This window comes from Bactrocera neohumeralis, unplaced genomic scaffold (assembly GCF_024586455.1).
Source record: "Bactrocera neohumeralis isolate Rockhampton unplaced genomic scaffold, APGP_CSIRO_Bneo_wtdbg2-racon-allhic-juicebox.fasta_v2 cluster09, whole genome shotgun sequence".
NCBI lineage: Eukaryota > Metazoa > Arthropoda > Insecta > Diptera > Tephritidae > Bactrocera > Bactrocera neohumeralis.
This window is the reverse complement of record NW_026089622.1, coordinates 2,046,824-2,062,277: the sequence shown is the minus strand read 5'-3', so window position 1 is coordinate 2,062,277 and position 15,454 is coordinate 2,046,824. Positions and strand designations below refer to the sequence as shown.

Here is a 15,454-nt window from a genome sequence, read left to right as displayed (position 1 = left end):
AGTATTTTAGTAAAAGAACGTCGCCAGCCGAATCCAAATATCATTCATATGAATTGGAAACATTGGCGGTTGTTAATGCGGTTAAGCACTTTCGTCATTATTTGCAAGGTCGAAAATTTACGGTGTTCACAGATTGTAATTCTTTAAAAGCTTCAAGAAATAAAATTGATTTGACTCCCAGAGTTCATCGCTGGTGGGCATATTTACAATCATTTGACTTCGATGTCGAGTACAGAGAAGGAAAGCGTATGGCGCATGTAGACTTCCTTTCTCGTAATCTATTACCATCAGAAAATCAACCTGTTGATAAGGCTGTAGAAAAACGTATAAATTTGGCAGAAATTTCTGACGACTGGCTTCTTGCAGAACAACAAAGGGACCCAGAAATAATATCCATTGTTTCCAAGTTGCGTAATAATGAACTTGCCGAAGATGTGGCAAGAACGTACGAGTTGCGAGCGGGAACCCTTTATCGTAAAATACAGAGAAATGCCAAAACGCGATGTTTACCTGTTGTACCTAGGTCCTTTAGGTGGTCCGTGATAAACCATGTGCACGAGTCAATTATGCACCTTGGTTGGGAGAAAACTCTTAGTAAAGTGTATGATTACTATTGGTTCGAAAATATGTCCAAATATGTTCGTAAGTTTGTCGACAATTGCATTACATGTAAACTGTCTAAACCAACGTCGGGTAAAATTCAAGCAGAGCTTCATCCTATCCCAAAAATTGGTATACCATGGCATACTGTTCATATGGATATAACCGGAAAATTAAGTGGTAAAAACGATATGAAAGAATATGTAATAGTTCAAATCGATGCCTTTACCAAATTCGTTTATTTACACCATACTGTCAATATTGATGCTGCAAATTGTGTAAAGGCTTTGAAGTCGTCAATATCGGTTTTTGGGGTACCTACACGTGTTATCGCTGACCAGGGTAGATGTTTTGCTAGTAAGGATTTCCGTGATTTTTGTTCTTCCCAAAAAATAGAGTTACATTTAATAGCGACCGGTGCAAGTCGCGCTAATGGACAAGTTGAGCGTGTGATGAGTACGTTAAAGAGTCTTTTGACCGCAGTAGAAACCAGCAAGCGCTCTTGGCAAGATGCATTAAAAGAAATACAACTGGCTTTGAATTGCACGACCAATCGTGTGACTAAGGCTAGTCCTTTAGAGTTGCTTATTGGAAAAGAGGCACGGCCATTTGGTCTCATTCCAATAAGTAACAAGGAACAGAACGTGGACATCTCTGCTTTGAGAACTCAGGCTTTAGAAAATATTGAGCGCAATTCTTGTTATGATAAATCTAGATTCGATAAAAATAAGGCAAAAATTGTAAAGCATAATGTCGGTGATTACGTTTTGTTAAAGAATGAAGAACGACATCAAACGAAATTAGATCCTAAGTTCAGAGGTCCATTTTTGGTGGCTGAGGTATTAGACGGAGATAGGTATGTGTTGAAATCATTAACAAACAAGAGGACATACAAGTATTCACACGAGTATTTGAGAAAATTACCTGAAGGACAGGTTGCCACAGAGTTGGGTGATGAAGTTAGTACTGGAGCGAATGTTGACAATGAAGACGTTGAAAGAGACGTCAATGCAATAAAAAGGCAATAGATCGCACCGCAGTCACTACATTGCAAGCTCAAGTGCGAACAGAAATGTTTGTTCATGGCGGGTGGCGCAGTTGGTGCTGTGGCGGGGATCTAGTAGTGATGTATATTGATTATGCATGTTATCATTATGAGGTTTATAGAGAGCCTCAAGGAGAATGTACTAAGTAAAGTTCTATTTAAATCTTGTGGTAACTGTCATTTCAGGAATGTTATATTTGATAAATGATGATACCTGAAGTCTATACCTTGTCACACAGAAATGGAAGTCTGAAAAAAAAAAAAAAAAAAAAATGCAGAGTGTAACATTACGTCTTTAATTTCTTTTAGACACACCCGAGGACGTGTGATAGTCAGGAAGGCCGTGTCGGCGCAGTAACAATTGTAGTTTAATATAAGTAGTTCACTTTTACTTTGCTCTGTTGTACTTGTTCATTTCTAATAAACTTCGTGTGTTTTTATGATCGTAGAAGCCTTTGCATTTTTGTTTCTCCAACGCCAGTGAACTGTAACTAAACGAAAAAAGCTGAGAGCGAGGTGAGAGCTAAAGGCTCTGCCGAGTGTGGCCCTGAATACTTGGATGTTGCTGAATTACGAAAAGTAACAAGAAGGTGTAATGGTGGTTGAATTGCGTCAGCCAATGCAATGCTTTTTGGAGTGTGAAGATAAACGGTGTGTTCAGGGACTCATTGCGCAAATCAGTTCGCGTTACAGTTTTAATAAAATAAGGAAACCAATAATGTCTTGCAAATAGAATGTCAACGGAATTGCTGAGGCCATTCCGGCATGTACATATTTAAACGTCTAACGCAATTATTTACATATATTTTATATTCACTACACCTGTAATAAAGTTGTGATTGACAACAGATGAATTCGAAACAAAACTTATATTAAACGCTCAAAAACAATTTCTAACACACATAGCCCGAAATAGACTGTCACACAAAATGTATTTTCGATTAATTCATAATTCATAAGCGAATTCTCAGTATTATTATGCGCATTCAACCAACGAATGCTTTTTGAGAAAAACATCGATGTTTCAGAAACATCGATGCATCGTTTGCATCCCTATTTACCCCTCATCGAACCACTATTATAGGGGCCGTCAACATAGAAGTCGGCCAGGTGAACCTGTATCACGCGGCGGCAGCTTCGGCTGTCACAACGAGCAGGTTCACATCGGATAAACTGGGCATCCTGCTGATTCAAGAGGCTTGGGACCTAGAGAGACCTAGAACTTGTATAGTGGTCAGGAATAATATTGAATTCTTCTGCATTTCAGAGTTCCTGACGCAGGATCCGGTGGCGGTGCAAGCCAGAATCTTTGAAGGCAAAGACTTCGTCCTGGCATCCGGCTATTCTCAAGGGGAGGCATCCACAGCACCCCCAGAGGTAATGGAAAGGCTGGTGGAGTACTGCAGGAGGCTGCTCCTAATCGTTGGCTGTGACGCTTACGCCCACCAAATGGAATGGGGCAGTAAGGACTGCAACGCAAGAGGTAAGTCTCTCTTGGAGTATATATTAGGCAGTAACATAGCTATAGAGAATGTGAGGTGTGAACCCACCTTCATAACAATAAGCAGGAGAGAGGTGCTTGACATCACCTTCAGCAACGAGACTGCGAACGGATTAGTCTCACAATGGAGGATTTCAAGGGAGTCCTCCTTGTCAGACCACAGAATTGTAAGGTTCGCTCTAAAGGTAGAGGTCAGACAACTCCCCCCTAGACGCTACCCTCTGAGGGCAAACTGGGATACCTTCAGGGAGATGCTAAGTGAGGAATTGCGCAGAGAGGGGCAGGGGAATAGCGTTACCGGCCCAGGAATGGTGAGTAGGTTATCTGCGCTGAACGGGTCAATCATTAACGCGTATCATGGCAGTTGCCCCCTAAAAGTGCCCACAGACAGAAGCAACTGTCCCTGGTAGTCAAGGAAACTTGCAGATTAACAAAAGGAAACGTACGGAGGTCTGGGAGGAATATAGGGGCAACCTCATCTTATATAGTAAGGAGATTAGGTCTGCAAAGTAGGCAAGCTTCAAAACAAGTGACGGGACATTTACGACCAGCGCAGAAGACAGAGCTACGGAGCTTCTGCGGGCGTACTTCCCGGAGACAAATCGGGAAGACCAGTGTCTACCCGTGATCAAACACAGACCATCCCGCTTGGATTGGATAATCGGTATGCAATTATACACTGCGGATTCTGTCAAGTGAACAATGGCGTGGTTTGAGAAATTCAAGTCTCCGGGAGTGGATGGCATCTTTCCAGCGCTTTTACAACAGGTGGAGCAGATTCTGCTGCCATACCTGGTTTGGCTGCTGACGGAGAGCTTCGCAATGGCGTACATCCCTGAATTATGAAGAACGGCTAATGTGATCTTCATATCCAAAATAGGAAGGAAAGACTATTCACTGGCTAAATCCGCCCTACAGCCCAGATAAATCTACTCAGTCCTATTACTTGCCGAACAAACCCTTTATATACTTCCTCTTTATCGGAGTCTAATTATATCATATTCTTCACTGTTACCATGGACATCAGCATGTCTCGGAACCCATTGCAGGTTTAGCGTGAAATATGATGTTAGATCCACTAAGAAATCAAGGCATCAATGGCGTACATCCCTGAATTATGAAGAACGGCTAAGGTGATCTTCATATCCAAAGTAGGAAGGAAGGACAATTCACTGGCTAAGTCCCTCAAGCCATTTAGTCTAACTTCTTTCCTATTAAAAACTATGGAAAAGATCGTAGGCCATGAAATAAGGTCGAAGGCGCTGAGGAGTGCACCCCTGCATGCTGCTCAGCATGCATATAGAGCGGGCAGATCTACCAATACTCTATGCCAGTTAATCTCTAAGATGGAGAGTTCACTGGAGAGAGGGGAAGTGATGCTTTGCGCCTTCTTGAATATCGAAGGTGTATTTGACAACATGTCTCACAGGAGTATAGCCAGAGCAGTGAAGAAAAGGAATGTGGCAGCACCGGTGAGTAGATGGATAGAGGCCGCATGCGCACCGGAATTGCTGAGTCCACAGTAGGAGATACAAGGATTCGTCTTGGATCAATAATAGACTACCCACAGAGGGGTGTGCTATCACCCCTGCCATGGAGTTTTGTCGTGGATGGCCTGCTAGCACTGCTAACGAACAATGGGACCCGCTGCCAGGGCTATGCGGACGACATTGTAATTATAGCCAAAGGTAAATTTGAGGACACTCTCTGCAACCTAATACTAAGAGGTTTAAACCTGGCAAAGGGGTGGTGTAGTGGGGTTGAACTGAATACCAATCCCTCCAAGATGACCGTAGTCCCGTTCACAAGACGTAGATTCCTACCCGGTCCCAGGAACCTCACACTTGGGGGTAGAGAGATAGAGATGACCAACAAGGTCAAATATCTCGGTCTCACGCTGGATTCTACTTTGTTGATGGAAGCAGCATGTAAACCTGACTTTGGTCAAAGCTACAAAAGCATTAATGGTGTGCAATCGGCTGGGGGGAAAATCCTGGCGCTGTAAGCCAAGGATCGTTAGGTGATTATACACCTTGATTGTGCGATCGATATTCACGTACGGAGCGGTGGCCTGGGCCTCAGTAGCGTCGCAGATCTCGGTAGGGCTCCAACTATCGAAACTGCAACGACTAGCCTGTGTCTGCATGACGGGCGCAATGCGCACTTGTCCAACGGCAGCACTGGAGGTCGTGCTTGAACTCACACCGCTTCATTCAGTGATCGGTCACACTTCAAGCACACACTTCTGCAAATAACGGCAGAGGGGTATGGCCAAGGCAAGGTAATCTCGTCTCAGAGGATGGAAGAGATAAATGGCAATATATCATTAGCCCTCCTCCCGAAGGTCAGCATTACCAAAAAAGTTAACTTCAAGAAGAAATTTAAGGTTACCCTCGGCAGCAAAGATGATTGGAATGACCCCACTCTCGAACTTATGCTGAGGAATAGTACGTTTAGGTGGTACACCGACGGCTCGAAAACGTCGGAGGGAATCGGTGCAGAAATAGCGGGTCCACTCACCAAGCTCTCCATAACTATGGGAAGCTTTCCGAGCATTTTTCAGGCAGAAGTCTTTGCCATAAGTCGGTGCATAGAGATAAACCTCCATCACAACCATAGCAATGAGCGTATAACCATACTTAGCGATAGTTAAGCGGCACTGAAAGCGATCTCCTCCGAGATCAAATCGCTACTAGTGCAGGAGTGTAGAGAACGGCTGAACAGCCTAGCGGAACAGAACCAAGTGCACCTAATCTGGGTACCTGGTCACAGAGGTACAGCTGGTGATGAATTTGCTGATAAGCTCGCCCGCTCCGCAGCCTCTACCAATATGGTAGTACCCGAATCCTTTACTGGGGTGGGTCCCCATACCGTAAAGGAACTGCTCCGCAAGGAAAAAGGAGTGGGCAGAGAAAAGCATTGGCAGCGAATACATGATAAGTTGCTAATCGGGGAGTACAATCTGAGCAGGTTTAAAGTTGTAATTACCTCCCTAGGGATAAACTCAGGCTACTGGTCGCATTTTCCACCGGCCACTGCAAGCTGAATAGGCATTTATAGTATAACATGGGCCTATCGTTTTGCCCTAAGTGCCGTTTCTGCGACAGGGAGCCTGAAACACCGGAACACCTGCTAATCGACTGTACAGCAGTCTGCAGGATTAAGGCTCTTGGATCCATGTTTCCGGATAGGGATCGCATCGCCTCACTAGCTCCCGGCAGAATATTGGACTTTGTCAATGTGCTGGGGCTAAGTGAGTCCTTGTGATTTAGGAGAGGGCACAATAGACCTAAGGTCACGGTGCATTCCTCATTTATCAATCTTATCTTATCTTATCTTACATTAATAAACAGAATCGAAGTCCTCAGAGATCAACATTTAACACGTAGAACAAAAAGAGCACTAAACTTTTTAGGTGGTACATTTAGTTTTATAAGACAAGTACCAGACCACGATGACACAATCAAAATTAAGCAAAGAATTAACGAAATAATAATCAATAACAATAAACAATTGTAAAAATGAGTAAATATGTTTGTAAACAAATAAAAGCCAATAATTGTAACACAAAAGAAAAAAATAATGAACCTATCAAACAAATAAATGAAGGTAATATAATTATCGAAGAAATTCATGTAATTAATAAAAAAATTTATTATGGAACTAATCTCTTACAATTTATAGACACTATCGAAATATACTTTGACAGATTCCACAATCAAAAAGAAGAAATTAATGAATATATAAAAATACTTACAGAAGAAAAAAAAGTAAACTTCTTGAAATATTGGAAAGTAGTAAATTTTCAAATATTCAAAAATTACACCCTTTCCTAATACCATTTGAAGAACATCCTGTAAGAACTACATTTATAACTATCAAAATACTTTATATACTTAAAATCTCTATATATAGTATATATCAATTAAAATATATTTTTCTATATTAAAACGTTAGAAATTCGGACCACAAGAGAAAAGACAAAAACGATATGAGCAGATACTGAGAGAACTAGGAATGGAGCATATAATCAAAGAAAATTTCATACCCCTATTATAAAGCAGGAGCTTTATTTATAAGAGAATGGGGAATTATTGCCTACATTACGAATTCTGGACACGAAGCAGTCGTAAGTGGCGAGCGATAGAAAGGCGGGACTAAAAAATATTGTGCGCTAATCACCCTGGATGTGAAGAATGCCTTCTACTCAGCAAAGTGGGCAAACATAATCAAGGCTCTGTACGACATACGTACTACTCAATATCACATGGAAATGGTTATTAGTTATTTTGAAAACACGCGACTTCTATTCGATGAAGGAATCAAGAGCTACTCTATTTCGAATGGAAGACCGCAAGGCTCGGTACTAGGCCCCCTTCTATGAAACATATTGTATGATGGGGTTCTAAGGAGACACCAACCCAAGGTTATTAAATTAGTTGCATACGCAGGCGATCTTATTGTGGTAGCATTGGCTAAACATCTGGATGACCTTCGGGGCAAATGCAATGATCGCATAAACGGTCTGAGCGAATGGTTCTCCTCAATGAGTTTGGATGTGGCTGAGCAAAAGACAGAAGTCTTGCTCATAAGTACAAGAAAAGTGGAGGTAAGTATATCTCTCGCCATAGGGGAGAGCGAGATTCATTCACAGCCACACCTAAAAAGTAATAGTAGGCTCAAGGCTCAAATTTAAGGATCACCTAGAATACACTGCAGGTAAAGCGAATAAAATCCTGAATTCCTTATCAAAAATGTTGGCAAGTAAAGGCTGCCTACGTTCCAGCCGGCGTTTTTTACTCGCAAAGGTAATGAGATCCAGGCGCTAGGTATCAAGGCATAGTGGCTGTCGGCACTAAGAGTTATCAATGCTTTCCGAACAATTTCAAGTGATGCTGCTGAAGTAATAGTCAGTATGATTCCCAATGACGAGCGAGTATACAAATTATCAGGCCATTTATTGGAGCCTAAAGAGAAAAGAGAGTGAAAAGCGTAACGATATGGCAGCAGCGGTGGCACACCTCACTCAAAGAACGGTGGACCTATAGACTCATACCTGATATCCATTCCTGGATCGACAGGCGATATGAGGACCTGGAATTCCACCTAACCCAAATACTGAGTTGATATGAGTACTTTAGAAACCACCTTTACAGACTCCAGTACGACATCAGTCCGAATTGTAGTACAGAATGATTTGAAGACTATGAGCATGTATTCTATTACTGAAAACTTAAAACTACATTCGGTGGTAGTTTTATAGAGCGTGTAGGCGTCCATCAGTCCGTGCCATAAAAGAGACTTAAATGTGCTATCACTCCCACGAAGGAATACTTAATCAGGTGGTTCCGTGCGAATATTTTAAGTTGGAAGTACGTAAGGTTTAGCGGATAAAAGTTTCGCACTCCGGCTTTTGATGCTTCCCCCTAAAAAAAAATCTCTGGTGTGTAGTAACATAACAATTACTGTATTATTACCTGTTCACTTGTGAAGAAGTCAAAATAGCCAAGGTACCGTAATACAGATTTTTTGTTTTCCCACGTCTTTTTCAAATAAGGCAACAAAATTCGTTCGAAGTCCTCACGATCAAGTGCAAGCAGTTCCACTTCCGCTAGTTAACAAATATATTTATATTAGTAGGTAATATTAAGAATATGCAGTAATTTGAATTCAATACTTGTCCAGCTTTGAATAATAATTATGGACAAATCTTATATATATGTATATAAGTATCTTGAAAACTCATATCAAGTTTTGAAAGGTCTTAAGGACACTGTTATTCAAACAGCTGCACGACTACATAAGACATGTGTATTTTACTATTTGAAAGATGTCGCTGTGTTCAGCACATAAAGCACTTAAATATAAAATATATATACGATACGCATTTTACATCAAAATGTCCATACACGACACACAAGTGCGTTCGACCGGTATGTGTGCGCATGCGGTATACTCGTGTATGGGCTTGTGCGCGTACCGATCCATGTTCGCGAAAATGTTTGATTTTTTACGATCGGTGCGCGAGTTAGCAGATAGCCTAAGTAAATTTCACACTTAACCTAAACAAACAATAAAATTCCTGCATTATAAACACAACAGACAGAATTCCATAACGAAAAACTGATAAGCATAACAAAACTATCTTTGTTCTAGCAAGATAACAGATATCGAATTACAGCTAAGAAGTTGCATGCAGATAACAGCAGCAGCATTCCATAAGTATAAATAGCACTAAGATTATAAAATGTAGTCAGTAAGAAATTATGAATAAAAAAGGCAACACGAAAATAAGTGTACTACCCAAATAAATATAATTTCTTTCTCTCGCGACAAACAACAGTTTGTTAACTGTTGGCTCAACCGTTCTTTTCGTTTGAACTGAACCTGCCATATCCTGACATAAAGGGATAAAACTTAAATCCACGTTCTTGAAGAAGGAATAAAATAAGTTCCTGAAAAATTGGAAGCAGCACCGATAAAGATCGGAATTACGCTGGAATCTCATAAAAAGAGACAAAATCTGTTCAATTTGCGTCGTCCCTTATTGAACACCAACTTCGATATGTCTGCACAGGAGATTGCAAATCTTAGGGCTCAAATTGCTGCTTTAACTTCATCTCTAACTGAGAACTAATAAAGAGTGGCTACCCTGGAGAACAGTCTGCCATCAAATGTGACAATTACGGATCAGCACGAAGACTGCAAAAAAAACATAATCAACGAAATGCATATTAACCTGGATATTTTTAAAGCATTGCCAGACTTCACGGACAATATAAATCAATACAGATCCTGGAGAAAATGTGCGTGGACGCACATGGAAAACACAAAAGAATATGCCACAACCCCGACATATTATACCGCACTTTCGATATTGCATTCGAAAATTCAAGGAGAAGCAGCCGATATTTTAATCAACCACAATACGAAGTTCAACCTCTACTCAATCATAAATCGCCTCCACTACACGTATGAGGACCAGAGACGTTATTACGTCTTACTAGACGAAATGAAAAGTATTACGCAAAACAAACTTACGCTGGCGGAATTTCATTGTGAAGTCAGCAGGGCATTGAATCTTGCTCTAACAAAAATTGAAATGGGAAGCTCACTTGACCCATCAGAAATGCAAAAGTATTCGAATCCAGAAGCCGTGAGAACGTTTATTCATGGCTTCAACAGCAAGTATACAAGCGGCACCCTCTACAGCCACAATCCAAAGGATTTAGAAACCGCCTACGCCATCGCAAGTACGATATACCACGAGAACGAGAAATTGCAATTCGATTTTCCTCAATACGATGACTACAGGAAATACAATATAACACATCCACACCTTCAACACAGAAGATATCATGAAGAAACACGTGCATCCAAAAAGCAACATCAACCCTTTCTAAACAGAAGATACCGCGATGAGCAGCGAAGATATAGACCAAAAGTGCAATATACACAGAGTGCACGCACCCCACAGTGCCAACCAATGGACGTAGATTCCTCGCGGCAATACAGAAGACCCACCAACATCAACGCTGCACCTTTACAAAACAGCTATAACCGTCAAATGCAAGGCTTACCTCCAAATAACCCAATTCGAGGAGATCCACAGAAGAGGCACCAAAATCTTTCATCTCGTAACTACAACGCACCAGAGAAGATGCAACGAGTAAACCAAATACATGAAGAAGAACTAGGCTCCCCCACACCGCAACATGGCGGCGATGAATTACGATCACCTGCTACAAAAGTGACAATTATGAATATAAGATAGGCTTTGTTTTTCTCAAGCGAGTGAATCAATTGCCGTGCCTTCAACGCCACTGCAGGGATACAGGCAAAGCAGTTAATATTCTCATCGACACTGAAGCAACAAACAATTACATAAGTACCAAATGTAATATCGGTGAGTCTATTCCAATCAAACCCACAAAAGTAAAAACTCTTCATGGTTTCTCAATACCAAAATCAAAAAAAAAAAATATCAGTGTTAGATAGTTTCCTTACATTTTTTGAAACTGATGCATTAGAAGAATTTGATATGCTTCTGGGCGAATAGGGACTCAGAACAGTTAACCTTTTCGAGTATAAGCTCAGTTATAAATATAGGGCCAAGAAAGAAAAAGAAATTTTGCAAAAAATTAATTATACAGTAAGCAATAAAAAATATAGATCTGAAATTGAAAAAATAATGCAACAAAATGAAGGTACTAACTCAATATTACCATTTACTACCACTGTACAAGCCACAATTAGGACGAAATCCGAAGATCTTATTTGGACAAAACAATATCCGTACGCTATATCTGATAATGGTTTTATTAACAAAGAAATAATTAAACTTTTAGAAAGGGAAATAATCCAACCTAGTAAAAGTCCGTACAATTCACCCATTTGGACAGTTGCTTAAAAAGGTACCGACGAACAAGGGAAACCTAAACGCAGAATGGTTGTAGACTTTCAAAAGCTAAGCGCTCAAACTATTACATATAGATACCCCATACCTGATGTAGCTATGACTATACCAAATCTTGGTAACGCAAAAATATTTACAACTTTAGATTTGGAATCTGGATTTCCCCAGATTCTTATTAAAGAAACTGACAGAGAGAAAACAGCTTTTAGTGTAAATGGAGCCAAATATGAATTTCTTCGCATGCCTTTTGGACTGAAAAATGCTCCGTCAATTTTTCAAAGGTGTATCGATGATATCCTGAGACCATATATTAGCAAATTTGCGTATGTTTATATAGACGATGTTCTCATTTACTATTCTTCTCCAGAAGAGCATGTCGAGCACATACGCATTATTGTAAATGCACTTCATCAGGCTAACATGAAGATTTCCAATGAAAAGTCACACTTCTTTAAAGACTCAGTAGAATATTTGTGGCACATAATTAAATACAATAAAATCACCGTCGATCCCGTAAAAATACAAGCTATAAAAGATTTTCCCACTCCTACTTTACTCAAGGAGCTTAGATCTTTTCTAGGTCTCGCAAACTATTATTTTGCAGCCATTGCGAAACCACTTACCACGTTTCTCAGAGGAGACAACGGCAAAATATCAAAAAATCAAAGCGCAAAAATTAAAATCACATTAGATGAACCTGCAATAGCAGCATTAAGTAGAATAAAAGAAGAACTTCAAGCTCAGGTTGAACTTTTCCAACCAAATTTCAGCAAACCCTTTGAATTGACCACAGACGCTAGTAACTTTGCAATGGGAGCTGTAAATTGCGAAATTACTTATATGGCATAGCAGACTTAACTATATACACCGATCATCAATCTTTAATTTTTGCCATATCAGGAAAAAACCCCAAAACAAAATTAAAAAGATGGAAAAATTTCATCCTGGACATCAGAACGTTGTTGCCGATGCACTTTTCCGCCAACAAATTAATAACACATCTAATTCTGATAATTCCAAACATTCAGCACAAAGCTTCCTATACAAAAAATCAAACGTGTAAAACAACCATTAAATTGCTTTAAAAATCAAATTATCATAAAGCAATCAGATGGGAACCACGCCCAAATATCATCGCAAAATATTTTTTATTACAGTAGACATACACTTTTCTTTAACACTAGGACTGAGCTATTGGACATATTAAAAAATGTAATCAAACCAAAAGTAGTAAACGCTATAAAAATAGACAAACAATTGAATCATCGCCTCGAATAACATTGTAAGTGACATTTTTTGGCAATCCTGTTTTTTTGCAAATTACCGTTAATAATACTCTCCCGTATCATGAGAGCGTAAAATTTTACAATATTCATCAGTTTTTAGCCATTGAGCTGCGTTCCAAAGTCAGTAGTGAGTGGGAAAACGTTTTAAGTGCTGGTGATCATGGCAAATTTAGAGGTGTTGAGCACCATTCAAAAGTGCAATAAAGGAAAAAAACGTAAAATAAATTATGAAAATTGGAAAGATATAAGTAATAAGAGGCTGAGAAATAGTAGAGAAGCATATTTAGAAAGAAATGGAAAAGTTGTACAAAAAAAAATGCTCCAGAAACGGTAATGTGGAAAAACGTTATAAGTGTAAGCTGTGTCAATATCAGTTTTGTTTTTGTATTCATCAGAGTTTCAACTGCGCTTGTTATCTACAGTGCTTAAGCTTCAAATTGGAGACTATTCAGAAGCATTTCTTTCAATTTCATCAAATGGACTATGACAAGCAATCAAATTTTTTACGCTCTTTAATCGAATTGAAAGAACCGCAAAGAAGAAGAGTTTCGGAGGGCACATCACGTCGAAATGTAACTGTGAACTATTTTCTACCACAGCACAATGAGAGAAAAGTGAGAGTGTGCAAACAAATGATTTGTCGTACCTTTCAAGTGACACAACGAAGACTTCAAATTTTAGTTGAAAAACTGAAAGCGGCAGATAGTTTGAGTGATGCTTACGACATGATAATCGGCCGAATAAAATCGTTAATGCTGAAAAGAAAAGTGTCATGGAACACATATGTAGAAAGCTTTCCTGTCAAGAAAGTCACTACAGTCGTTCTAGTTCAAAAAAAATTGCCTCCATCCAGATTTAACTATTACAAAAATGTTTAAATTATTCAAAGAAAAATATCCCAATAGCACTATAAGTTATAATACATACAGAGATATATTTAACGCAGAAATCAGTTTGCGGTTTGGATTACCAAGGTCCGACACTTGTAAGCTCTGCGATAAGTATTATATAGAAACGATTGCCGCTGAAGACCAGAATAAAATAAGATACATAGAGAAACTGGCAGAGGCACATCACAAAAAGGCTGTAAAATCATATTCTAAGCTGAGTGATGACATAAAGTCAGCTTTAGGCAGTTCCCATATTGTTGCGCTTACAGCAAGTGATTTATACTCCAAATCTCACACATACGGACGTCTTTTATCAGCGGCAGTATTCGAATTACAACTTCGCTATACATAATTTGGGGCAAAATACTGTTGACATGTATACTTGGCATGAAACAGTTGCAAAAAAGGGTGCAGCTGAAATCGCTTCATGTATTTTAAGATACATCACTTCCACCTACGCTATTTTAAAAGCTGGAGATGTGAGAAAATTAAAAAATTATTTGGTCCGACAGACGTGTGGGGATCGCCATGATCGCCTTAATTTACCATCTAATAAAAACGAAATACTTTTCTGAAGCTAATCAAAAATTTTTAGTTTCTGGACACAGCTTTTTACCGTGTGTTCGAGATTTCTCTCTAATTGAAAGGAAAAAGAAAACAGCGCGGATTTATACCCCAGAAGATGTTCAAGAAATTATTAAATCAGCTAAACCTTCTAACCTGTTCAGGGTGCATCAAATGCTTCAAATTGACTTTAAAAACTTTGATGTTCTCATAAAAAAATACGTGCAAAATAACCGAAGGTAGATGGCTCCAAATTACTGCAGATGACATGCAAGTTTTACGTCTCAGAATGAATCACAGTACTGGCGAACCATGGCATTGTCACAGCTTAAGGAAAAAGTCAAACTGTCAGCAGAAATATGCGCGAGATACTTATATTACGTCCATATGAATTACCAGTTCTTCGAAAGAAACCAATTGCGATTTCTGCTGAAAAAAAAGACTTGTTAGCAATGGCGGTCTATTTGCCCAAACAAGATGCTTAGTTTTATAGAGCCATTTGTAGTTAAGTTAGATACTAAAATTATGAATTATTATTTTTATTTTCAATTTCTTACATGAAAACTAAATTGCCGCTTTGTTTCTTCTTCTTTATTGGAATAAAAAACTGAAAAAGAAGCATTATTGTTTAATTTATTATCACTATTTACCCCAGAAGATGTTGGTTCTTTAATACAATCTTTAATTACGCAGAGTATTGCGTTATTTTAACAAGAAAGTAAATTTTGTAATTATTGAGACTTTCTATTTTCCTTTAACCAGTAAAATTGTACTCGATATTTAATCATCACTGTCAGTGTGGAAAAACGTTGTAAGTGCCATCGGCTATGATGCTGCGTGTAGTGGAAAAACGTGTTATCGTCGCTACAAGCCAGGCATTTACAACGTTATTCTACTAAAAAAAATTTAAACAGCGAACCTTGTTAATACTGTACATTTTTTTTGTTTACAACTTTTGTAAAATATTAACAAAAGATGTAATATAAATAAATATTTAAGCAAAAACTATTTAAAAAAGAATCCAAGTGTTTAAAACGTTTTTTTCTCTATTCAAAAATTCCAAATTTGGCGCTTACAACGTTATTCGAGGCGATGATTCAATTATTATTTTATGTCGAAAATGACATTATTAATACATTTCCCAATGCCTCT

At 39.0% G+C, this 15,454-nt stretch overlaps 1 protein-coding gene across 1 annotated transcript in view; it reads right to left on the bottom strand.

Moving 5' to 3' along the window:
• The window catches only part of LOC126764392 (uncharacterized), a 137,537-nt gene extending 127,334 nt beyond the window's left edge, over window positions 1-10,203 (bottom strand). Inside the window, exons 1-2 of the mRNA XM_050482088.1 lie at window positions 10,188-10,203; window positions 8,624-8,757 (exon numbers count right to left, since the gene is read on the bottom strand). Of these exons, the coding sequence (XP_050338045.1) occupies window positions 8,624-8,757; window positions 10,188-10,203 (150 nt within the window). The remainder of the gene's footprint in view (window positions 1-8,623; window positions 8,758-10,187) is intronic.
• Window positions 10,204-15,454: the final 5,251 nt, after the last annotated feature.